This window comes from Tyto alba, unplaced genomic scaffold (genome assembly GCF_018691265.1).
Source record: "Tyto alba isolate M040663 unplaced genomic scaffold, T.alba_DEE_v4.0 Super-Scaffold_28, whole genome shotgun sequence".
Taxonomy (NCBI): domain Eukaryota; kingdom Metazoa; phylum Chordata; class Aves; order Strigiformes; family Tytonidae; genus Tyto; species Tyto alba.
The window spans coordinates 11,422,440-11,444,592 of NW_024881302.1; the positions used below are offsets into that span (position 1 = coordinate 11,422,440).

General features: G+C 36.8%; 1 protein-coding gene and 1 long non-coding RNA gene across 8 annotated transcripts in view; one reads left to right on the forward strand and one right to left on the reverse strand.

The window, feature by feature from the left end:
• LOC116959349 overlaps positions 1 to 17,890 on the forward strand; it is a 33,936-nt gene extending 16,046 nt beyond the window's left edge. For 3 of the 5 annotated variants that reach the window (XR_006165831.1, XR_006165829.1, XR_006165828.1), the window contains 4 exons: positions 4,027 to 4,143; positions 5,709 to 5,820; positions 8,312 to 8,348; positions 16,496 to 17,890. This is a non-coding gene — a long non-coding RNA (uncharacterized LOC116959349). The remainder of the gene's footprint in view (positions 1 to 4,026; positions 4,144 to 5,708; positions 5,821 to 8,311; positions 8,349 to 16,495) is intronic. The other 2 variants (XR_004405788.2, XR_006165830.1) reach the window with 2 other exon arrangements.
• CPPED1 (calcineurin like phosphoesterase domain containing 1) overlaps positions 685 to 22,153 on the reverse strand; it is a 50,652-nt gene continuing 29,183 nt past the window's right edge. For 2 of the 3 annotated variants that reach the window (XM_042798486.1, XM_042798485.1), the window contains 3 exons: positions 17,897 to 18,319; positions 15,312 to 15,404; positions 685 to 1,229 (listed from right to left, as the gene is read on the reverse strand). In XM_042798486.1, the coding sequence (XP_042654420.1) occupies positions 997 to 1,229; positions 15,312 to 15,404; positions 17,897 to 18,319 (749 nt within the window). In that variant the 3' untranslated portion in view covers positions 685 to 996. The remainder of the gene's footprint in view (positions 1,230 to 15,311; positions 15,405 to 17,896; positions 18,320 to 22,153) is intronic. The other variant, XM_042798484.1, reaches the window with a different exon arrangement.

Consider the following 22,153-nt stretch of genomic DNA (forward strand, 5'->3'; position numbering starts at 1 on the left):
AACTGATAGGTGGATTGAAACACATAAACTTTTTATATAATTTATTTTTAAAGACTTATTCCAGTCAAGAATACATACTTTCTAGTGTTTTCAACAATCAATATTGTGAAATATTACAGTAAGGCACTTTTACATTGCATTTGGAAATCAGAGTTCTCTCCTTGTCTAGGAATCAATGAAGTGACTTCTATAACAGTATTCTGTACAGAGTATTTGCCCCATGCAATTATTCCAGCTTCTGAAGCCATAACAAGAATATATGCTAATTGAATGGTAGTTAAATTTCAAAAGGAAAAGAGCTGTTCCATGTTTAGTTTCTGTCACTGGCATCTATATTAGCTTCATTTATAGACTTTTCATTATATAAAACTAGGATATAATGGAAACTCAAGCTGTGCCTGAAAAACAGAATGTGTTGCTCTCCCATTGCTGCTGGCTCTGAAGAACTAAGAAAGAATAGGAAATAGGGAAAAAATAAAACATCTAGGTAACAAGATCTGATCCAAAGGTTGCTAAGTCAGTGAGAGTGTTGATTTCAGAGTTCTTGAGATTTGTTTTTTTAGAGTTTAAAAAAATGCCCTGTTGTCCAGAGTGTAACAGAAATTACTAAATTTATTGGTTTTAAAATACCCTCACAAATATAAAACTAAAATAGACTTCATTTAAATGGTTATCTAGAAGCTACAACTCTCACTCTTTGACACACTTTCTCTCTAACAAGAAAGTCTTATCTAGGAATGAAGTGAAAATTCTCAGAACAGTTCTTGCAATGATACATTACCCTATTAGTTCTGCTGCTCTTTCATATTCCTCACAGGTCTCATTTTCAAAAGGAGAAACATGTCAACAACTTTCTTATTACTTAGGATGTTAACAAATTGAGAGCTGTTCTGGGGCATGGTACACAATCAGAAACCCATCCCTTCAGCTCGGGGAAACTTTCTGAAGCTGAATCTATTCGTCTAACATGGAAAAAATCACATCCTTTGATAGAGCCTAGTTTTGCTTAGCAAGCATATCTAGCAGCTCTGTCTCTATGCCCTGGCTGTTCAGTTCATTTAAACTGTAGTATCTGTGAACGATTTTTTCATCTGTGACAACAACCACTCGAAGCCCATGCGTATCTTCTCCCAGCTGACATCCTATTGCTGATGAAACCACCATTTCCAGTCCTTTGTAGGACCCTCCAGCATTCCTATGGTAATGTCCAGAAAATACAGCTTTAATACCTGTTTAAAAAAAAAAAAAAGTAATTAAGAGAATATGTATTAGGAATGAAGAGAATATGTATTTAGTTAGCAGTTGCAGTTTATTCAGAAAATGTATTTACTGTGAAAGATATTGCTGAGGTTATATGCTGAGGCTTACACAGCTGCTGGGGTTGTAGAGAAAGTTTTACAGCAAGTACAGCTGCAGGTGACATATTTACCTTCATTCTTTAATGGTTCATAAAGCATAAAATTAAAAGTAAACCATTTACCTGAACTTGCATTTTAAACAAATAATTAGTAAACAGCAATAAATAATTCTAGTAATAATAAATAATGAGTAAAAACTTTATTCTGCTTCACTGATTCTGTTTTAGGGTTATTGACTCCAACAACTTTATGCTTACTACAAGCTGTGTTTGTCATCCTGATACTCCTTTGGCTAGAAAGAAGGAACATTCTAGAGGAAGCTGATTAAAATTAGAAAAAAATTTCAGGATTAGGTAACTGCCTAAAGAATGATGCTATTGAAACATGAGTTGAAAGCCAAGGATTGTGGAGCTGTATTTGTCAATTAACATGCAGAAAATTCACTAAGGAGAGCTTAAGCCTGTTTACCCAAGGCCAGTGACCTTAAAAAAAAAAAAAAAAAAGCAATTAAAAAAAAAATGTACTCTTTTTCTCAAAGACATCAGGGAGTTTTATCACAGATAGAATAGAGTCAGATACATCAAATAAACCTAATAAGCAGAAGAGGTTGTGAGTTACAATAAGAGGGGAAGAAAGCTGAGAGCAGCCATAAAAGGAGAGGATGACAACCTGCAAGAGGAGTCAGGCTTGGTAATGACATGGATTAACATTTACCTAGTATGGGGTACAAACAAGGCAGGTTGTTTATTCTGATTTCCCCTGTAGTTTTAATAACTTAAGGCTGTTCTGTTTCTTTCTTATTTTAAAAAAGACTATTTTGGACTGTATAGGGGTAAAAAAAAACCAAACAAAAAAAAAAATCATTATAAACTTGAAAAGAAAGAAATACATTTGATCTGTTGCAGGAGACAACAATATGCTATATTGAAAATTTCTCTGTATGTCGCATGCCAGTATCATCCAAGCTTGGTCAGGAGTAGAAGAAAAGGTAAATGACAAGCAGCAGCAGGCAAAGAGGACAATCATACTTCATATTTAAGGCTTTATAATGTACTTTGGAATCAGCTGAGTCATTGTCTAACTGATTAGCCAAATGAATGTTTAAAGAAGTCCAACCATTCTTCCCCTTTCAGAATACAGTAATTTAACAAAATTAAGTTGCAAATGCTATCTGATTTTGACCAACTTCTACAGATGACACAGATGCCAGGTCTACTTTCCTGCTATGCTTCTCAGTACCTACAGGATTTTTTGCAGAAATTTTCAAACAATTTCAAATGAAATGAAACTGTGTCATCGTCATCTCCCAACCAGTAAATTCTACTTTTTGTTTCTTCTGCCTTGCAAACATAGACAAATAAATTGGCAGAAGATGCGTTCACTACTCTGAATGGCCTTTCTGATTGTCTTCACCATTCAAATCCATACTACCAAATAGATTATTTTCCCCTCCCCATTTGATGTTTTACAAATTTTAATCATATGTTACTACAGAACAATGAAACCTTGCTTAGTCTCATGAGTCAAAGTAAAGGAAAAGTAATTTTGATGCTAAGAACTTCTCTTTCCTGTCAGAGTCTGTAAAAACATTAACAACAGAGAACCTAGCCTCTTCCTAAGAGCGAACACGCTATCATAGACAGGCATTTAATTTCCAGGTTATGCCAGCATCCTTCACCATTTCACCATTCTAGGCACTGTTGATAGATACAGCTGAGCATCATAGACAACAGCATTCGTAGTTTGGCAAAAAATTATTTAACAGCTTTCCTGCTAATTTAAGATGGTGCATATTTGATTTTGAATGAAAATGTGTAGTTAGTATAAACAGCTAATTTTACAAACAGGTTTGGGGATTAATTTTTGGCAAGCTCAGTCTAAGATCCTTGGATTTCAGACTATTACAGCTTCCTGAAGCTGCATCTAATTCTATTTTATACTGTTGTGAAACAGAAAAATTACTGGACCAGATGGCTAAAAATACTGTGAATTCTCTTGTTTATCATCAAGTGCAAAACATGTAAATTAATTTTATATTTTGTTACAGAAAGTGCTTAAATATGGTGTTGATTTATGGTACTATTAATCACAAATCAAAAATTTTAAAATGCACCTAAAGGATTTCGGTGTAATTTCTCTATTGAAATACAACAGGTTGTGTGCTCCTTAATCATAAAGACTGCATAAAGCATATGAAAGTATATTAAGTTAATACTGAGTGACTCAAAAAACACACTAAGTATTCCCTGACAACTATGACTGGATAGCCAGCAGGTTATCAAAACAACTGGCTACTTGATGAAACTGAATCTTTCCTATCAGTTTACTATGTTGGCTAAAAAACTGCTGTGCTAGAACAGAAAAATATTTTGCTGGCACTATTCTATAGATGCTGGACCTTGCTGAACATAATTTGTGTTTATATTGAAAAATTAACAAGCAAAGGTCTGAATATGTGCCTGTTCCTGAGGAGGACAACAGAGAAGAGTGAAGCTCAGCACATGTCAGGGGACAAGTGCCAGCTGTTGTGGGCCATGTCAGGCACTGCCTGATGGCATTCCTTTCCTCTGCCCACATCGAGGGTCTTGCTCACCACCCCAGGCTAAAAGCTATCCTTAAATACGCAGCACTGATAATTACCTTTCCAACCATTGTTTTGTCATTACAGAATAATGAGCAAGCCTATGAAGATACACAGAGATGGACACTGTGATGACACCACCGAACTTAATTTGTTCTTTTTCATGTATTCCAGCTATCTACCATTCCATGCTTAACACAAAAGGTAACACATGCTTAGTCCTGTTCAAATGGTAGGCCAGAGAACAGGTAATTTGTGAAATACTATAACCTTAAATGACATTTAAAAAAAAAAAAAAAAAGGAAAAGCTAGCAACAACTGATTTTGCCTTCAGACAGCAGAAATTCTGGAAAAGAATAGAGGCAATTTAAAGGCAGAGTGCTGTTATTAGGAATACATTATAACTTCATGAAGAAATCCTTCTTTCTCTAGCCAGAAAAACCTTCTGCCCTTTTTTCTGCAGTAGATTTAGACAGTGAATAAATGAAAAGGGAAGTAGGTGAACCTGTCTTAAGACAGTTAGCGACATCAATCCTTTGCTTTTGTGTCAGTGGATGATTTGAAGACTGATATAAAATACATAAACTAGGCTCAAAGTATAGTTAAAATTTAAGCAACTTGGAAAGCAAAATATAAATTATTCTGCTGGGCGCCTGGTAAAAACTACACAGGCTTTCATGTTTCAAAATCCAAACCCTTCTCAAGTAGCAAATGACTCATGGTAGAAAACAGAGAGTGAAATTACCTTTACATTGAATGTGTATGGACATTGTCAGCTAGAACTTGACTGTTATACTTTTAGTTTATCAGTACCAATTTTCTTTGCTCAGCATAACCTGCTCATCTAGCTGGTGTACAAGTTACACTTGTAAGTCAGTGTAGTAACTTTGAGAGCTTGCTCTGACTCAGCTGCAGGAGCCTAGCAAAAGAGTTCTGTTGGGTTTTTGTTTGGTTGGTTTTGTTGTTTGTTTTTTGTTTTGTGTTTTTTTAATCTCGGGAGAAACCCAATCAAAATACCTCAGAAGGCAGTGGTGGAATATAAAAGGCCTGTGACCTAAAGGAGTATTTGCAGAGATCCTATAATTTCTATATATTATTTGGGTCCTTAAAATCATAATATAAAGATGTTTTACAACTGATGCTACAGTAAGTTTGAGAGTGAGCATTCATCTCCCAACTCTTACCATGTTGCAACTTATTACAGTGACTAATGTAACATACTTAAGCAATTCAAGCAGCAGCACTAAGTGTTTCTTTCTTTCCCATTACATGCACACCTGTTGAGGCCATGAGGCTGCACTTGCCTCCTCCACCCCCCAACCTTTCTGCAGTGACCGACAGAACTTGCCCATCTAGAGCTGCTTATAGCTGGGCATTCTGTTCTCATGCTTCCTAAGACAGAGCACAACTGAACACTGCAGGACCTTTATGTATGACATGACATCCTACTTGTTAAAGTATGACCCATCTTGCCTTGTGGCATTGTTCCTAAAAGAGCAAGCCCTGATGGGCTAGGAGAGGATGCTGAGTAGACAAGGCTGCTTAGGGCGGCCTCTGAGTTAAGGCATTTGTAGGGAAGATGCAAGACACACTAAGCTTAAGGTTACCAATTTGCTTTCAGCTTAGAGCTGCCTGTAATGGATCCACATATGTAGCACTCTTCTGTCCTTCAAGTGCTTAACAAAGAACCAATGTTCTCCAGCAACATTCTAGATTCCACTCTTGGACATCTAGCATGGACCTGACTGTATCTTGGTCTTTTCCTGCAGAGTTAAGCAGCAGCTAGAGGAGGGATCAAGGATTGAACATTTTGGAACCTAACATCTGGTCTGCTTGATTACTGCATTAGCTACATGTGTAAAATACCCTTACCAGCTTCTAGTAAGTGACAGTGCTACTACAGTAACAAGTTATTTTCAGTATTTTCCACTTTTTCTGCAGGTAACTAAAACTAGTCTATGAAAAAGTAACAATCCTGAAACAATAGTGAGGTGTAAACCCATGTGACATACTTTCAGTAAGAAAAATAGGTGCTTTGTAAGGGAAATAAAGTGCTCTTTTTTTTACTGGAAGCATCTGTATTCCTAAGGTAGCATTCTCTCACCATCCAAAGAATTTAACCTTTGGAATTAAAAGAGGAACAGAAGCCAAGACTTTGTGTCATCATATATGTAAACCGAACTCCAACACAGAGTTTCAGTGTAATTAGAAGGACAGAGGGTATAAAAGTAATAAAGGAACTTTAGTTATGCTAAAAATTTCCCCTTGTCTGAGAATTCAAGAGAAGATTTTGAGAAACCCATCCTAGGCAGCAGACAGACACCAGGTAAAAAGTTTGGCCCAGAAATCATGAAGCTTTTTTTTTTTTTCTTAGGCAAATACTGCAACTTCACTACAATTACATTTAACATCTGCTAACAGCCTACACTCAAGAACATATTTCAGTATGGAACTGAAGTAAGAGTGACCTGTAAGCAGTGCAAATCCGATACCCGAGACCAGAAGGGATGTGATTTAAAACCTCTTTTATCTCTCATTGGCTGATCGTGAGAGGCAGATTCTGCCTAACCAAGCTGGTGTTCATGGGTACTGTTCACCCAAATTCCCTCTTTTAGCATGTATATCTCATTCAGATCCTAACTGCACTAGAGGGGTGTCCATTGCTGGAATGCCCTCGTGGATCAGGCTGCTCAGCTCTGCCAGAGCCTAGTATCTGCTTTAGATACCTCTCAGGGAAAATTTTGCTCCGTTTTCAGGTACTCCGTATTTCCAGTGCTAGTACTAATTCTTGTTATTGTTGTGTCACAATATGTTACATCTTGAACAAAGAAACAGGTCACTGCTGTGTATTAATAAAGTCTAACTGATGTTTTTTTCTTAAATAGCATTTTTGTTCACTCAACTGTATTCTTCTCACTTTTCTTAGCATAAGAAGAAAATCTGAACCAGTCAATGCAATAATACTAAGATGACAAGCAAGCAGTTTACTTTGCTCTTGCTTTTGATCTTAAACATAAAAAGAATCTTAGAGATGTATGCACTCAAATTTAATTTATTCATTTCAGATGTTTTTCTGAAGTAATACTGTCAAGTTGTTAACAAGCACTCCCCACCCTTTTTTTTTTCTCCCCTAAACTCTGGGAGGAAAGATCAGTGTCCTGGCAGGCCTCATCTTTATAGCCCCGCTTTAAGGTATCTTCAGGTCAGTTAAATGCATCCAGCTATACACAAAAAGGTACAGTCCCTCCCTGCTGTGGGGGAAAAGAAGAAAAGGTAGAGCAGTGATTTGTTTTTAATCCCTGGTTTCTGAAATAGCAGTTGGGAAAAGCTTTGATATAAAAGCTGTATGAAATACTAAAAACCTACTGTGTAAATAAAAGTCCAAGGGATGGCACCTTCACAAGCATTCATTATTTCATTTTTTATGAAACACACACTGATTTGAATTTAAATGTGACTGGAGGTTTCACAGTAGCCATTAACCAAAAAAACCCAGGATCCGTTATTGCAAGGCACTATTCATACCTAATGGATTATTTATTAAAAGACAAAGAGGGATTAAAATCAGAATAAAGTAAAAAACTCTGCAGATAGTTACTATTAAAAGACCCTGCAAAACAAACCACACACACTGTCACTATGATAATCATCATCTGACATCAGACTGCATAACAATACAACAGTTACGGAGTATCTGCTAGGGAAAAAAAGGCCTGAACTGCCAAATTCATTTTTGACCAGAACAGGACTGGAAGCCAAACTCGGGATGGGCACCATCCAGTGTTGGACACTAGGTCTTGCTCTGTCTGTTCTAAAACTGTACTTGGATCATGAAAACACGTAAAACCAATGAGCTTCATGCCTGCATACCAAACATGAGTTTTCAGAACCAATCAATCTGCCAAATAAATACATGTCTTTGTAAAAAAAAGGTTTAAATACAGGAATTGATTCTGATTTTAGTAAACCAAAGATGTCTCTGTGCCATGCAATTTACCATCATTTTCTGATCAAGCATAAAAGAAGTCCTTTTAGTTCAGATATGACAAAGCTGAGTCCAAAAGAGAGATTCACTGTTTCCAAACTTCTGATTATAGCTCCTTTCCCTTGCAGAGTAATACATTCCTACTAAAGAATGAAATACCTATTTTAGTACAAATTCTGTGAGCCCAAAACAGCCTATTCAGGATAAAACATAACAACCAACCAACACGTGGATTGTTTGAGTCAAGATTGTTCAAGAGTCATCTGAAGAGATTTAATACTTAGATATGTTGATAAGCCTTAGACTCTTCATTAGGTTGACTCATTAGGAAATGGGTTAATAAATACTTTGGTTTTATGCTAATTCTCACATATTTTGTCATTTCAGACTGTATGGTTACACAATGGATTTAGCAAGGAAAGAGGTAAGTACTGAGGAGGGTAATTAATAGCTCATGTAATTCAACATGCTACCTTTGATGCTATCTCTATGTTCATTCATAAGCAGAATCTTGAATGTACAACTCACTTTTTGTCTTGGTTTGGGCTGAAATAGAGTTAATACTCCTTTTCAGGGACCAGATGAGTGCTGTGTTTGGGATTTAGCTTTGGGTTTGGTATGGGAAGAATGCTGATAGCACACTGATGTTTTCAGCTGCTACCGAGACTTCAAGGACTCTCCGACTCCCCATGTCCTGCCCGTGCGCAAGGGCACAGGGAGCAGGGAGGGAGCACGGCCACAGCACCTGACCCTAACTGGCCAGTGAAATATTCCATATCATGGAACGTCATGCTCACTGTATAGAGGAGGGGTGGTTGGGAAGGGGCTCTCTCTCTCTCTCTCTCGCTTCCGGGATTGTGACTGTGGGATCTTGGTATCTCGGGGTCGCTGGCCGGGAACGGGCTGGATATTGGTTAGCGGGTGGTGAGCAATTACGCTGTACATTGCCTGTTTATATATTTCTTTTTTTTTTTTCCCCCTATCATCATCATTGTTCTCATTTTATTGCCATTATTAAACTGGTCTTATCTCAGCCTGGGAGTCTCCCTTCACCACTCTAATCGCCTCCCCCATTCCCAGGTGGGGAGGGGGAAGGGAGGGTGACCAGCTGCGGTGGTTGGTTGCTGACCAGGCCCAAACCACAACACTTTTAAAAACATTTCAAACAAAATTAATATTTTAACTTTGATACCTTTTACCAAGGGAAAAAAAATGATATGAACGCTTTGCTCATGGTTTCTATTGCAGACATTTCTCAACAGAAAATTCAAAAACACCTCTGAAAACTTACTCCCCCCTCCCTTATTTCCAGTGGCTGCTTTCTAAAGCCAGCTCTGGCAAGATGAATGATTTTTACCAGCATTTTCTCTTGGTCCTCTCTTCAAGCTTTGTGAACCAAAACAGCACACTGTGTTAAACCTGCCTTTTTTACACAGATGGTGTAATGGGTACTGTTAAACTGGTTTCGTTGGCCTAATAGGGAGAGAGAAGTAAACAAGTATGAGATTTGCCTTGGATGTCTCATAGAAAAGATTGGTACAGCAAGGGATGACCAGGCCAGCCAGGCTCAGAAGCAATTGCACGTATACAACCATCACATCCTCACGGACTGCATTAGCTCCGATCTAAATGAGATAATGCTTTGTAACGATGACTATCTTACAGCACTTCTGAGTTCCAAAACAACCCAAATCAGAACAATGTTCTGAAAAAAGATGAGTCCAAGGTGAAATATTCACCACCTCTTTCAGGCCTGGTGGCACTGAAAAAAGTCTGAAAGAAAACTTTAGCTACCCCAGTGTCGTTAGCATGCTGCTGATTTTATTTCTGACAAGAGACAGATAAGAAAATAGTTCATTACATGAAGAGAACTGCATACTGAGTATCATGCAGAAGGCAGTTTGTCTGCTAGCAGGAGAAGCTAAGGTTATTTTACAGAGTTTTCAAAGTACAGCATCTTCTTCCCACAAATTATAGTTTTTCACTCAGAGAAACCCTTCTAAACAACAGTTCTGTGGCACCAGGGAAAAGGGTCAGCATGATTTTGACATAATTGCACTGTAAGAGAACAAAGGCATTTAGCGGTGTCTCATGGATAACTCCCCTGAGAGTGATTACATCCCAGCCTTAGCTTACTGAGCAGTTACAGTCCCCTAATTCCCAGATTCTTCTCCCTTACTTGGTTCTCTACTGCTGTTCTATTCTACAGTGTCAAAAATGCAAGATGATGGAAGTTTGGGCATATTTTCAACTACGTTTGGGGCAGGAAAGAAAGGGGACTATGGCCTGTCTTCTCTGTGGATCAACAGACAACTGCATCTTTTTCAATCAGTGTTTTGACCAGCCTTTCTGTTTAAGGAATAGTTAAGTTGTCATAAAATGTCTCAATTTGAAACAAGAAATACTAGCCAAGTCATCTTGTTGCTTTATTAGACAGACAATAGGTGTAGTCCATAACAATGCAATGGTTTTTCCTAACTTTTTGAAAAAATTGATGTTTCGTAGTTTAACCCTCAAAGGAAATCTAGTTGCAATGATTACAGGAAGCCAAATAGAATAAACCAGGATGGAAAACAATGCACCCACATTTATACTGAAATATTAAAAATAATTTAATAAAGAAACATGCACCTAGAAAACAATTTTTCTCATGCAATCAGATGATACTGGGCTAGATTCAGACTTGAACTACTTTAAATTCCAGGGGTGTCTGACTCCAGTTTCTATAATTATACTCATTTCCATGGCTTGCTTCCAAAAAGCCCTGAATTCAGAAGTTGTTTTTCAACTCTAGTTCTTAATGTACAAAAAACATTTTGAGGCAGGTTTGCTGTGTCCAAAATGTGACTGGCCTAGCCTCACTTTGGAAATCAAACTGCTCAACCCAGCAGTATGGACAGTCTAAAAACATAGGAAGAAAATTACCAATATAAAAATAAACCAAAGAAAAGCAAGCAGATTTTCCAAATTAGGAAGAGAATGCCTGGAATAATCAGCATAGGCAATCAGTAGCATGCTTTATTTAGACTGAGCCTTCAATTAAATAAATGCTTTTCTCAGCAAAAGCAAATGAGACTATAAGAGAAAGAGAAGGCTAAATTAGTGCAATATGAATGACATAATAAATATGTAATGGGTACAGCACAGACCTTCTCCTCCCATGCACTCTGTAGAGAATTTGGGAAAAAAAAGTAGTTCTGAGCAAGCAGTGAAATTTACCACATGGTCCAGATTATCATCCTTTAAGTGCTGATTAATGAACTGTTCTTTACAGTAAGTGCAGACATGAATCAACGTTCACTGCATTTCATGTACAGACTTAAGGCTCTCAATACAGACTACAGGTGAAATTCACAGCAAACAAAAGGAAGCATTTCTTCACGTAGCTGTGAAACATGAAACTCCCATCCACAGATCCTTATGTAAGTTGAGTTTTCAAAAACCATCTGAATGAATCTGTAAAAGAATCACTAAATTGGACTAAATTGATAATATGATACAGAAAGCCCTGAAAGAAAAATTGTTGGAGGTATTGGAAGAGTACTTGGAAGAAATACCATTATGCACTTTCCTGCTTTGTGCTCTTTGTAAGCATTTGGCTAGTAGGAGAAGCAGGAGACTGGGCAATAGGGATCATCATTCTGGTCTAGTTACTGTGCTTTTATGTTAGCTGTTCAAATTCAATGATAAAATTAGGTTTAAAATTGAATTATGCCTATCTAAAAATCACTGCTTCACTGGCCAAACCTCTGGCTCAATCAAGGACTGAAAAAAGAGTATATACTAGCAAAAGCTGATCATAGATATATTTATCCCCAAAACTGCAAGAGCTAGAGAGGAGCAGCAGTAGAACCAAAAAAGAAGCAAACAGGTGGAGAAGCAGTTCTGTAAAGAAATTCAATTGTACTGAGTGAAAAACCTGAATGTTATCAACACTAGTACCCTTTCAGTGTTTTCATAGGCATGAGAACAAGATAAGTACTATCCAGGCATAAGGGAGATACTACTTACTGTAAGAGCTCTGTGTGTGTATGTGTGCTTACACCCACACACGTGTATGTGTAGATAGATACTTTTTTTAAAGGTAACATTTCTGGTAAATATAACCTTTTAAGTCACATAGATAAATTGATCTTGAGTACTTCCCCTGCAGTATCAGGCACAAACTGGCTTTTCTTTCTTCCTTTCACTTGCAGTGTACAGCTGCTTTCTGAAGTGCTGAACAACGTGGTCTGTTCAACAGTAATACCTGTTTCTCAGAACAATTTTGCACTCAAAAAGGATGTTCTTTCAGCTTCCCTACAAGAGCACACATTAACCATAGGCATTTTTTGCTTTTTTTCTCCCTTGGGCAGGTGGTATACATAATTTTTCAAGACTCCAGTGTTACAGAGTGAATGATAATATTTAGTAGTCTTTGTAAACAAAATCTCTTGTGTGAAATAGAATTGATTTTATCTCACTGCAATTTGAGAGTGCTCACATCACCCCATCTGCCAAGCAGGTGTTAGAGCAGCAAGGACGTGAAAGCATCAGTCACAGCACTGTTAACAAAACCATTCAGCGCTCACTCAGTTCTCAGACCCTGTTCTCCACAAAAACCCCCAATCATTTCCCACCCACAGAGCTCCAGTAGAAGGAAACAGCCCCACTGGTAAGTCAGGGATCAACACCTTCCACTTCATAACCTCTTCAGTCAACCTTAAATAACAACATTGTAGAATTATTTTGTGTAGCCCTTTAGAAGTTCTGTGTTATCCTACCTTCTTCATCAGAGGAGCTGTGTGAATAGCAACATAAGCATCTTAATGAAAATCTCTCATGCACTGCTGTTTGCAAATACAATCCTACAAACTTGCAGTAAAACTCTTCCTTAAATTTGCTTTGTAGACTAAAGAATCCAGAGCTTGATGCAGCTGATGGTCAGCGAGTCTGTATAAATGGGACACAAGATACTACTTTGCAAAGTATATCTATGTCGAAAAGTACTTTTATATAGGACAACAGTGAGCAGAGCTATATGGAGAAGGATCTTAGTCTCACTTGTTTTTACTATATAATCAGAGGAGAAACAACAGGCACAGCCAGAGGGTGATTCCAGATCACCTAATTAGAGTGCTGGTCTAAATAAGCCTTTAGAGGTACTGTCTGTAGAACATCATTCTGTGCTTCAAGTTAATTTTTTGTGAACGCCTCTGGTGGCCTTACAGTGGAATTTATTTTCTGGTTTTGCTTATTTTTCCATTTGAGAGCGAAGCTTTCTCAAAAACCCAACACAAACCCCTAACCATCCTGGTTTGCTGTGTCATCTAAGGATCAGAGAAGTTTTTATCAACCAAAACCACAGCCTAGTGGTTAAAACCGATCTCAAAAATGGATCTAAATGTATTTTGTACTTGCTGCTGAATTTCTGAAAAAAGTCAGTATAATCTAGCATACAGATACACATATTCATACCTGGGGAATGGTCTTAAAAAACACTGTTCTTACACGGTGACGTAGAAGGTTTCAAATTTGGTCACTCCACCTGTACCACGAGCACATAATTTCAAGGTTGAAAGAGGTTGATCTAAGTCACTGAATTTGAAAGTATTTAAATTATCCTGAATACTGACAAAGCAACACATAAGCAAGCACTGAGATTACTCATTCAGTGTATGGGCTTTGCCAAAATCAAGGTCTCAATGGCAGGAGGAAGAAAATATTACTCCCTTGTCAACTTTGATTACACAACAAAGAAAATAATGAAACACAGCATATGTTGTCTGGTAAATTTTAGAAACAACAGCTTTCAGCACTTCATGCTTTAATTTTTGAACCTCCAATATATCTCAGCCGTGGATGTTCAGAAAGCTGCTTCCTCCTGTAATACTCTACTCTCCTGTCATAACACTTCTAAGAGGAGAATGCAGGTATTACACTTTTAATGAGTAAAAATGTTAGAAGTTACCACACCTACAATAACAAATATAATGAAAAAATATGCCATTTAATAAAGTTAGGTTGTTAGTTTTCCCCTTATGTACAAAAATATTTTTAACCACATCTGAAAAATTGCTTTGAAGACATTTAGACGAATTTAGAACTTTTTAATTAAAAAAAGCTGGAGACTGCAGAGAATTTACTTCTGTATTTTATATCTATCATCTAGTGATTCTCTCTTGGATGCAAAATCCCTCACCTAGATAGACCACCTATACTCTTCAACTCAATGAACCAAAAAGTCTTTTCTCAACTTTGTTGATGAAAACTGAACTATTGATTTATGTTTTATTCAACAGAGCTCTTAAACAAGTTCATACATTTGCATAAATGTCTGAATTCATTCTGGCCATTAAGAAATTTTAATTACTGTTTTGTATTAAGTAATGTAAGTAATTTCAGTGCATTGGTGATGGTTCTCAGTCTTTAAAAGATTGTCTACAGCTCAACAAAAATACCCACACTTTTCAGGTCATAGAAAAAAAAAAAAATCTTTAACATCCTAAGAAAATTATACTGGAATGAGATATGTAAGAAAAAGTATGTCTTAATTTCAAAGTATGCTTAATTTCAAAGCAAATGGATTACTTACGTTTATCAAAGACACACGACCAGATTTTTGGCTAGACCACTACTACTTCTGTATTTTCCCTACAAAGCTATGAGCAAACCTATTTATATCAGCACTGTAAAATTTTTAAAAGCTGAATATGCTTTTCACGCAGGAGAGTCGAGTGACTCCAGCAGATCTCAGATGAGAACGTCAGGTCAGCTCATTCACAGTTCTTGCACGCAGGTTTTTTCTGTACTTAGCTTCTGCATGGAGAGGAGATGGAGCCTTGACAACTGAGGCTGAACTTTCAGAAGTTATACATATATGCTTTCAGAAATGTATTTCCACTTAAATGATAAACTGTGTTCTCAACTGAGTTGATTTTCACTGTCACTGAAATCACTTTTTCAAGGACAATACTTGTTACAATGCATTTAAAGACAAAATGGGCCAGGAGGATTTCTTAGACATGCAGCTTACAAGTATGGTTTAACTTTGCATAGTAGTAATATGTATTTACAATGACAGATTTTCAATTTATAAATATTTATCATAAGGACATGATTTTATCTTTAATTAGCCAAACTGTTAAGGACACTTCTAATGTGAGAAATGTAATTCAGTATTTTGTACCAGATGTAGCCTCTACAGCTAGTCTTTTATCTCTGCTTGTAATGAGCAGATACTTAAACCAAAAACATTATGTAATATGTAAGTGATTAGACAAGAATAACTACAGAAGATCTGGGCTCTGAATTCAAATTAATAATTTTCTGAAGTTGCATACCTCACTTTAAAGCACCTGTTGCAATATCACCATACTTTAAGTATCTGATTATTTCCTACACATACCCACATTAATTTCTTTGTTCATGGCAAGACCTGAATTACCAGATTGTCCTTCTCTCTCCAACCAGGTGAGTTGTAGCTCTGTGTTTGACACTTCTAGAAAAAGTATAAACATGAAAATGGATAGTTCAGGTCTGATTCTGGGTTATCAACAACTGAAATATGATACCCATCTAATAATGTCACATTGCCAAACAGCAACCCCTAAAACATACACATTATACTGAAATTTTTCATAATTACACAACAAACCTTTGGAGGGATTGGAAACACTGAATCAGAGAGGAAGGAAGGAAGGACGGACTAGTGACAGGCTGGGGGGAGAAGAACAGGAGCAGCCTGGTGGACTCATTAAAAAGGCAGACTTACTTCCTTTTTCCAGAATAAATAGTTATACCAAATTTTTAAATCATGTCCTATAAGGGGTTAGACTTCTTAAATGGCACATCATAATTAAAAAAAAAAACAACAAAAAAACCAACCAAACAAAAAAAAAACAAAAAAAACACCAAAAAACCCCCAAACAAACCAAACCTCAAAACCAAAGTAGACTGGGATGTCATTAGCAATATTCTGTGTTTTAATCCTCCAAGAATATATGAAGTAAACTGGGGGAGAACCAATTTAATGACATGCTGAAATCAATTACTCTTTGGCAAAGCAGAGAGTCAGAAAATAGCTGGTGTCATTGCATATCTGTTCATCTATCCTGCCACGATAACTGCCTGTTTGCAATCCACTGATAACATTTTGTGGTGTTACAAAGACCGTTCTTCAATTGAATAATAAAATGGAAACAGAATGCACCCGTTACTAAGGCAACTCTGAGCCAACTTTTGATTCAGCTGATTTTTCTTAGCAGTCTGAGTTGCAGTGAGCTGCTTGCTCTCTGTATTCATTTAATTAGCAAAATGTTTGATTATTGTATTGCAAATATTACCTGTTGACTCATTTATTGTATAAAACAGCAAGGAAAAGATCAATGTTTTAACATATTAACGAAGAAACCAAACAATGTGTCAATTTGGGTGGATTTTTAGGAATGGGAACAAGGGACACAATGTGAAATGATGGAGGGAAGGTACAAATGGGATGTTGGCACAGAAAGGAGTTTGGGAATTTCTTCCATTGAATTGTCTTGTCTTGATGGTTTCCCCTTCTCTCTTCCTTCACCCCATCACTTGAAGCCTACTCAACTTTTGGTTAAGCCTCTACATACACATTAGGAGAATAAGTCTGAAATATCCCTCTAAGAAACATAATAACAATGGTAAGTGTTACAATGATAACATTCTGCATGATTTCTTTACCTGTTGGTTAATTATATTCCCAGTACTGAGTGTTGCCAAATTCTGGATGACAGAAAACTCTAGAACAGAACTGCTTTGTTTCTACATTAATGCTTATTTACTGGGATACACCTGTATGGAGATGTCCTTCTGCTAACAAGATCTCCAGTGAACTAGGATGTCTTTCTAGTCAACAGTAAGTAAGCAGTCATTTAGCTGCCCAACTTTCTAACAGCTGTATTTCCCACTATATAAACACTAGCACAAAAATTTGAAAATATATTATGAGGTATTCTCAGCGCGTCTCCTTATGGGAAAAAGCCCACACTTGTAAATCTTGAATCTGCCAATATGTCAGTCCCCTGGGGAGCCCTCAGAGAGCTTTGAGTTTTGGCCCCACTGACTGGAAACAGTAGGAGATTCAGAGCTTGGAAATGATGCTGGTTTTGGATGAGTCTAGACTTAATGATATGGTAAATGAGGAACAATATCATAAACAGTTTGCACTATTCAGTAATCCAAATAACATACTCTCTTACAGATAAAGAGAAAATGACGCTCCAATGCAGCAATGGCAGGCTGGCAGGAAATTTTGAGGGACTAGCACACCCCAGGAACATGAAGGCAATTAACAGGAAACAATGGAACATCATGGAGGAGGTACCTGTGTACCGTGTCTGTCTCCATGGCATTCAAATGTCATCAGACGAAGCTAAGGGATGTGGTACAATATATTTGTTTAGCATATGTTCCACCTGCCCTTCATCCCAGCAATGGCCCCTATTAGTAATGGATATGCAAAGGATTGATCTTAGCAGAGCAAGATTCTTTTTAACACTGAATAAATCTGGAGCACATTACACTCTTGGTTTAAAATTGGCTCAGTGTGGGAGAAAACAACCTCCAAGGTAATTCTGAATTCTGTTTCCAGTTTTATGTAAGACAAATCCTGTATTTTTCTCCTATGGCAATACCTGATCTTCCACTCTTTAGGCAGGAAAAACTCAAGATGTCTTACATCTATCAGTACTTGCAAAATGGAATTCTTTCTGTTTATTTTAAAGAGTTTTTACTTCTGGATTTTTAATTTTCACTCAGAATTTTAAATTTGGTTTGGTACTTTTTATAGGTGATTAGATTCAGTTGATAATTTTGACCTACAGGGAACAATGAGGCTTACAAGCAGTATCTAGAATTCCTTGAAAACAGTACTATTTAAGTTAAATATATTTTGTCTGACAGCATAGCCATTAACAATTTGAAACAAAAATTATAAAACAGGAGAATGTGTGAAAATACCTGCTTTATGAAACTTTTCCATTATCTCTTGACGAACTGATTTTTCCAAGTTGAAGTAATTGTGGTCTTCATCAGGTTTTTTCAGAAACAGAGGGATGTGCTGAAATACTATAATATGCTTGCATTTATGTTTTTGAGCAACAGCCAGTTGCTCATTGAGCCACACATCCTGGGCTTCCTTTAACTCAGGGCATTTGGAAGAATCGAAGTATAACTGAGAATTCAGCACAAGAAAGAAAACGCCTCCAACCCAAAAGCTGAAGTAGTCATCTCCCCAGTTCCTGCAATAGTTATCTACTGTTTCTTTTGTTGGAGTATTGCCAATATCATGATTGCCACTGACGAATACGAGTGGTATGTCCTGGTCAGTGTTCTTCAGAACATTCTTTAGATCCTGCTCTTGGTCCTTTCTCCATTGACTTCCTATAGAAGAAGAACAAACACATTGTAGTGGTTATGTTATTTTCCTAACCTCATTGTTAGCTTTTGTTTATTGAACTATGCATAGTAAGAAAATATTCTATATTAGAAATGATCATAATATGCAAGGATCTAGAATACATCTTCACTTTAATATTTTATGTCCACTCAACCCTTTCCCTCCTTTATTAGGTACGCAGCCACTTTTAATAACTTGCCTTAAGCAAGGCTCTGGATAGGAACAACGGATAGCATAACAGTAGGTCAGTGTTTTGCACCAAGACCTTTAGCAGTCTGATTCTTTTCATGTGTAGGCTGATGATGTGGCAAAAAAATGCGGCAACCTTGGCTAGTGTAACAGCTTTACACAAGGGTAAAAACCGGGTCAGCTTCTGCTTTATATTTTATGGTTGTGCAAAGGAATTAAGGTGGTGTTTTGTTTTTTTTTTTTTTCATTACAAGAACTACTTTAACAGCAAAAAAATAATCAGTGTCTTGTGGCAACTTGTTTATATGATGAGTCTGTTTTAATAATGATCATAGCATTAATTTCAAAGAAAGGCAATTGTGTACTCTGCTAGTTTTTCCCACATCTCTGTTTTTATATTAATATGCATACCCAGACAGTCATTCTTCTGGTTGTTAGAAAATTGTCCTCGTCTAGGAAGATTTATCTAATTGCTAGATTAATTTACAAACACTGAAAAAAAAAACAGAAGGATTTTTTTTTTTAAAGAAGTTATTTTATTCTAACTATGACAGAGGTTTTCTAAAGTTTACTAAAGAGTAATCTTTAATCAGGGGCCATTGATGTGTTTATTATTCACTAATTACACTGAACATCTATAAAATGTATTTTATCCTGCAATACATAACCTATAACACAGGCCCATTTCACAAATAATAACTGCATTTTTTAACCAAGAAGTTGTAAAAGGATTTTTACAAGAACTCTGAAATCAGATTAATAATATACATTTGCATACTGGTCTATGCAAATCCATCATCATATATTTTTAAATTGTATTCTATTTTTGTAACTACACATCTGTATTATACATAGAAATGTATTAGAGGGGCTGCTGTAATATAACTATGAAATGAAAGATCTTTCTTCTCCATGTTTCTTCAAAATACTTATGATCAATATGTTGACAAAGACTGACCCTGAGTAACTATTATTAGCAAATATTTAAATTATTTTTTCTTATTCTGTGGATACAGGCTTAAGTACCACCTAATTGCTGTTACTATAATTCTACAGCTTTAGAAAAATAATGGGAAAAAAACATACTCATATTATAAATAAATTATATCTAAATGTAAAGACAGATGTGAGATTTGGTATGTGGTGCCTAAAGTCAAAAATCCACAACTCTCTTGTGTTTAACTGCTGTACAGAGTAGAAAGTTATTGTAGCAAAGTCTTTGAGTAACTTAAGAAATACTGAGCATATGATAGCCACTGTAGTCTAGAAAGTAGTGGACAGCAGATCAGTTTGTGCAATTTATTAATGTACCAGGACTGTGGTCAGTTTAGGCTGTCCTTTCAGTTATAGAAAACATCCTGATTAATTATAGAAAAAACAGGACAACTGACATCTCATGTTACTTGGAGGAGCTCGATTTTCGAAAATAAAACCAAAAATTTAAATAAACCTGGCACACTTTGTTGTCCACGGGCTAGGGAACCTGGCTGAGAAAGTTGCTTTTTCTGCCACTCCCCACCTTCCTATGCAGAGAGTGGGAAATTTCAAGCTATAAATGTGAAAATGTATGGGGGAGGGGGTGGGGAAAAGGCTCTCTGTTAAGATATATGTAAACACATTACACTATGTTAATCTCCATGCTATCACTTTGGGAAATTTAGCTAACAATTTTAGAGTATAAAGACATTTATGCATAAGTTACAGAAATAATTTGTAGAATTATGTATACCTCTTCCCTGTGGTGAAATTCAAGCTCTAGAGACTAACACTTAGATTAGATTTGTCGACAGCAGGGCACTGGTTCCCCAATTTAATGCAATATTATTTCTATAGCAACAGAGAGACATATTCAGTGTTTTATTGCAGAAAACAGATTGCTCAAAATGAAAAACAACGTCTCTGCCCAAAGAGTCTAGGAGATCATACTAAGTAAAGATTATTTTAGGACAATTGTATCTTGGCTTGACCTCTTCTTGGTAGAAGGTCAAAACAACTTCAAAAGAAGAGAAACTCATGGAGCTAAAGCTGGGAAATGGCAGAGGAATGTCTCTACTCTCTGGGTGTAGCACTGGAGAGGAAGGGCTGGGATGTACACACCAGCAGTGAGCTGTAGTACAGTAGCATGGACTATGTGTGCTACAACGAGCCACACCACTATGCCGTGTCACCCTGAAGACACCTCCCTCTAAATTTACAACTGAGGTAAGTAACAGATAAAGAAGAGGAGATAAAAGAAGTGATAAAGAAAAGAAGGAAGACAACAGACAACTACAGCTGTCACTGCCATAGCATAAAAAAATAGCCCCTTTAATCTCTACAAGGCACAGAGCTAGCTACGGTATTTAATTATTCCAATTATTATGAAGAACATTTTTATTTGATGGCATGTATTTTTTTAGCTCAGATAGAGATTTGTTTTAGGTGAATAGGAAAAGAATAAAATGGCAAGAGGCAATGTAAAAAAAAAAATTTGGGAAGTGTCAGGGTGGATTTAACTGAAATTAATTTCTATTCTGTTTATTCTGGCATCATGTGCAGTGACATTTTTCAATCCCAGGCTACAATATTCTGTCTGTATGCTAGGTTCTGTAAATACAGTCTTGCTCTGAGATAAATTACTTCACAAATTAATAGCGCATAAAGGGCACTTTGGCTTTTATGAAAAACATGAAAGTGAGAATTGTTGCTAGTGTAGCTGCCTACAATTTTCCGCCGCTTCCCAGTCTATCATTTTTGGAAGCTGAGTGATCTGAACAGGAGCACAAAGGTGCAATATCAGTGCCACTGCCGCAGTACATCTTTCTGTTGTATGTTCTATCACTATTTGCCTAAACACCTCCAATATTCTTTCTTCCCTGCATTGATCAAAAGAGTCAAGACAAACTGCCTTCACTCACTGAAAGAGCAGATTTCAATAAAGTACTTCTATTTTTGCTGAAGCTGGCTTCAGTCAGCAGATAGAATTCAGAGAATATTATGCCAAAGAAATAATCCTTTAGCTACTAATCCACAGTTACAGTTTACTTTAGTATTCCGCAGAATAGAGCACCTCTATAACAAAGTGTGGGGTTTGGGTTTTTTAATGCATTAGCTGTAAAAACAACAGGAAGCACTGTTTACCCTCAAACCATATCTCTGAAATGCATGCTGATTTCAATTTTTGCATCAGAGGCAACTCTTCACTTACAGAAACCTCCACCCACATTGTAACATTTTCCCCAAAACTATTCCAAATGAAAAAATAGCAGTCCATTAACAATAGCACCCATTTTTCTACTGATACGAATTAGAAGAGGGAAAGGGGGAGGTTAGAAAGGTATTATTAGGTGGTACCCCAGGTGTTTCTCTGTCAGTGTTAGGAGAACTCCGGGTACTTTCCCTCCAAGGCAGGAGAAGCCTGCCAGCCCCTGCAGAGGAACATGGGTGTGGTGGGAATGGCAGGCATATTGGCCTGGATCTCCATATCATTTTCTAAGAGATGGAAGTTGTAGTGAGGTAATACGACTTCTTTTAACAATCAAAGCTATTGGTAATAAATTCACAGAGAAAAAAAAAAAAAAACCAACACCAAAAAAACAACAACAAAACAGCAGAGGTCAATTACTCAATATTATGTGATGATGACACAT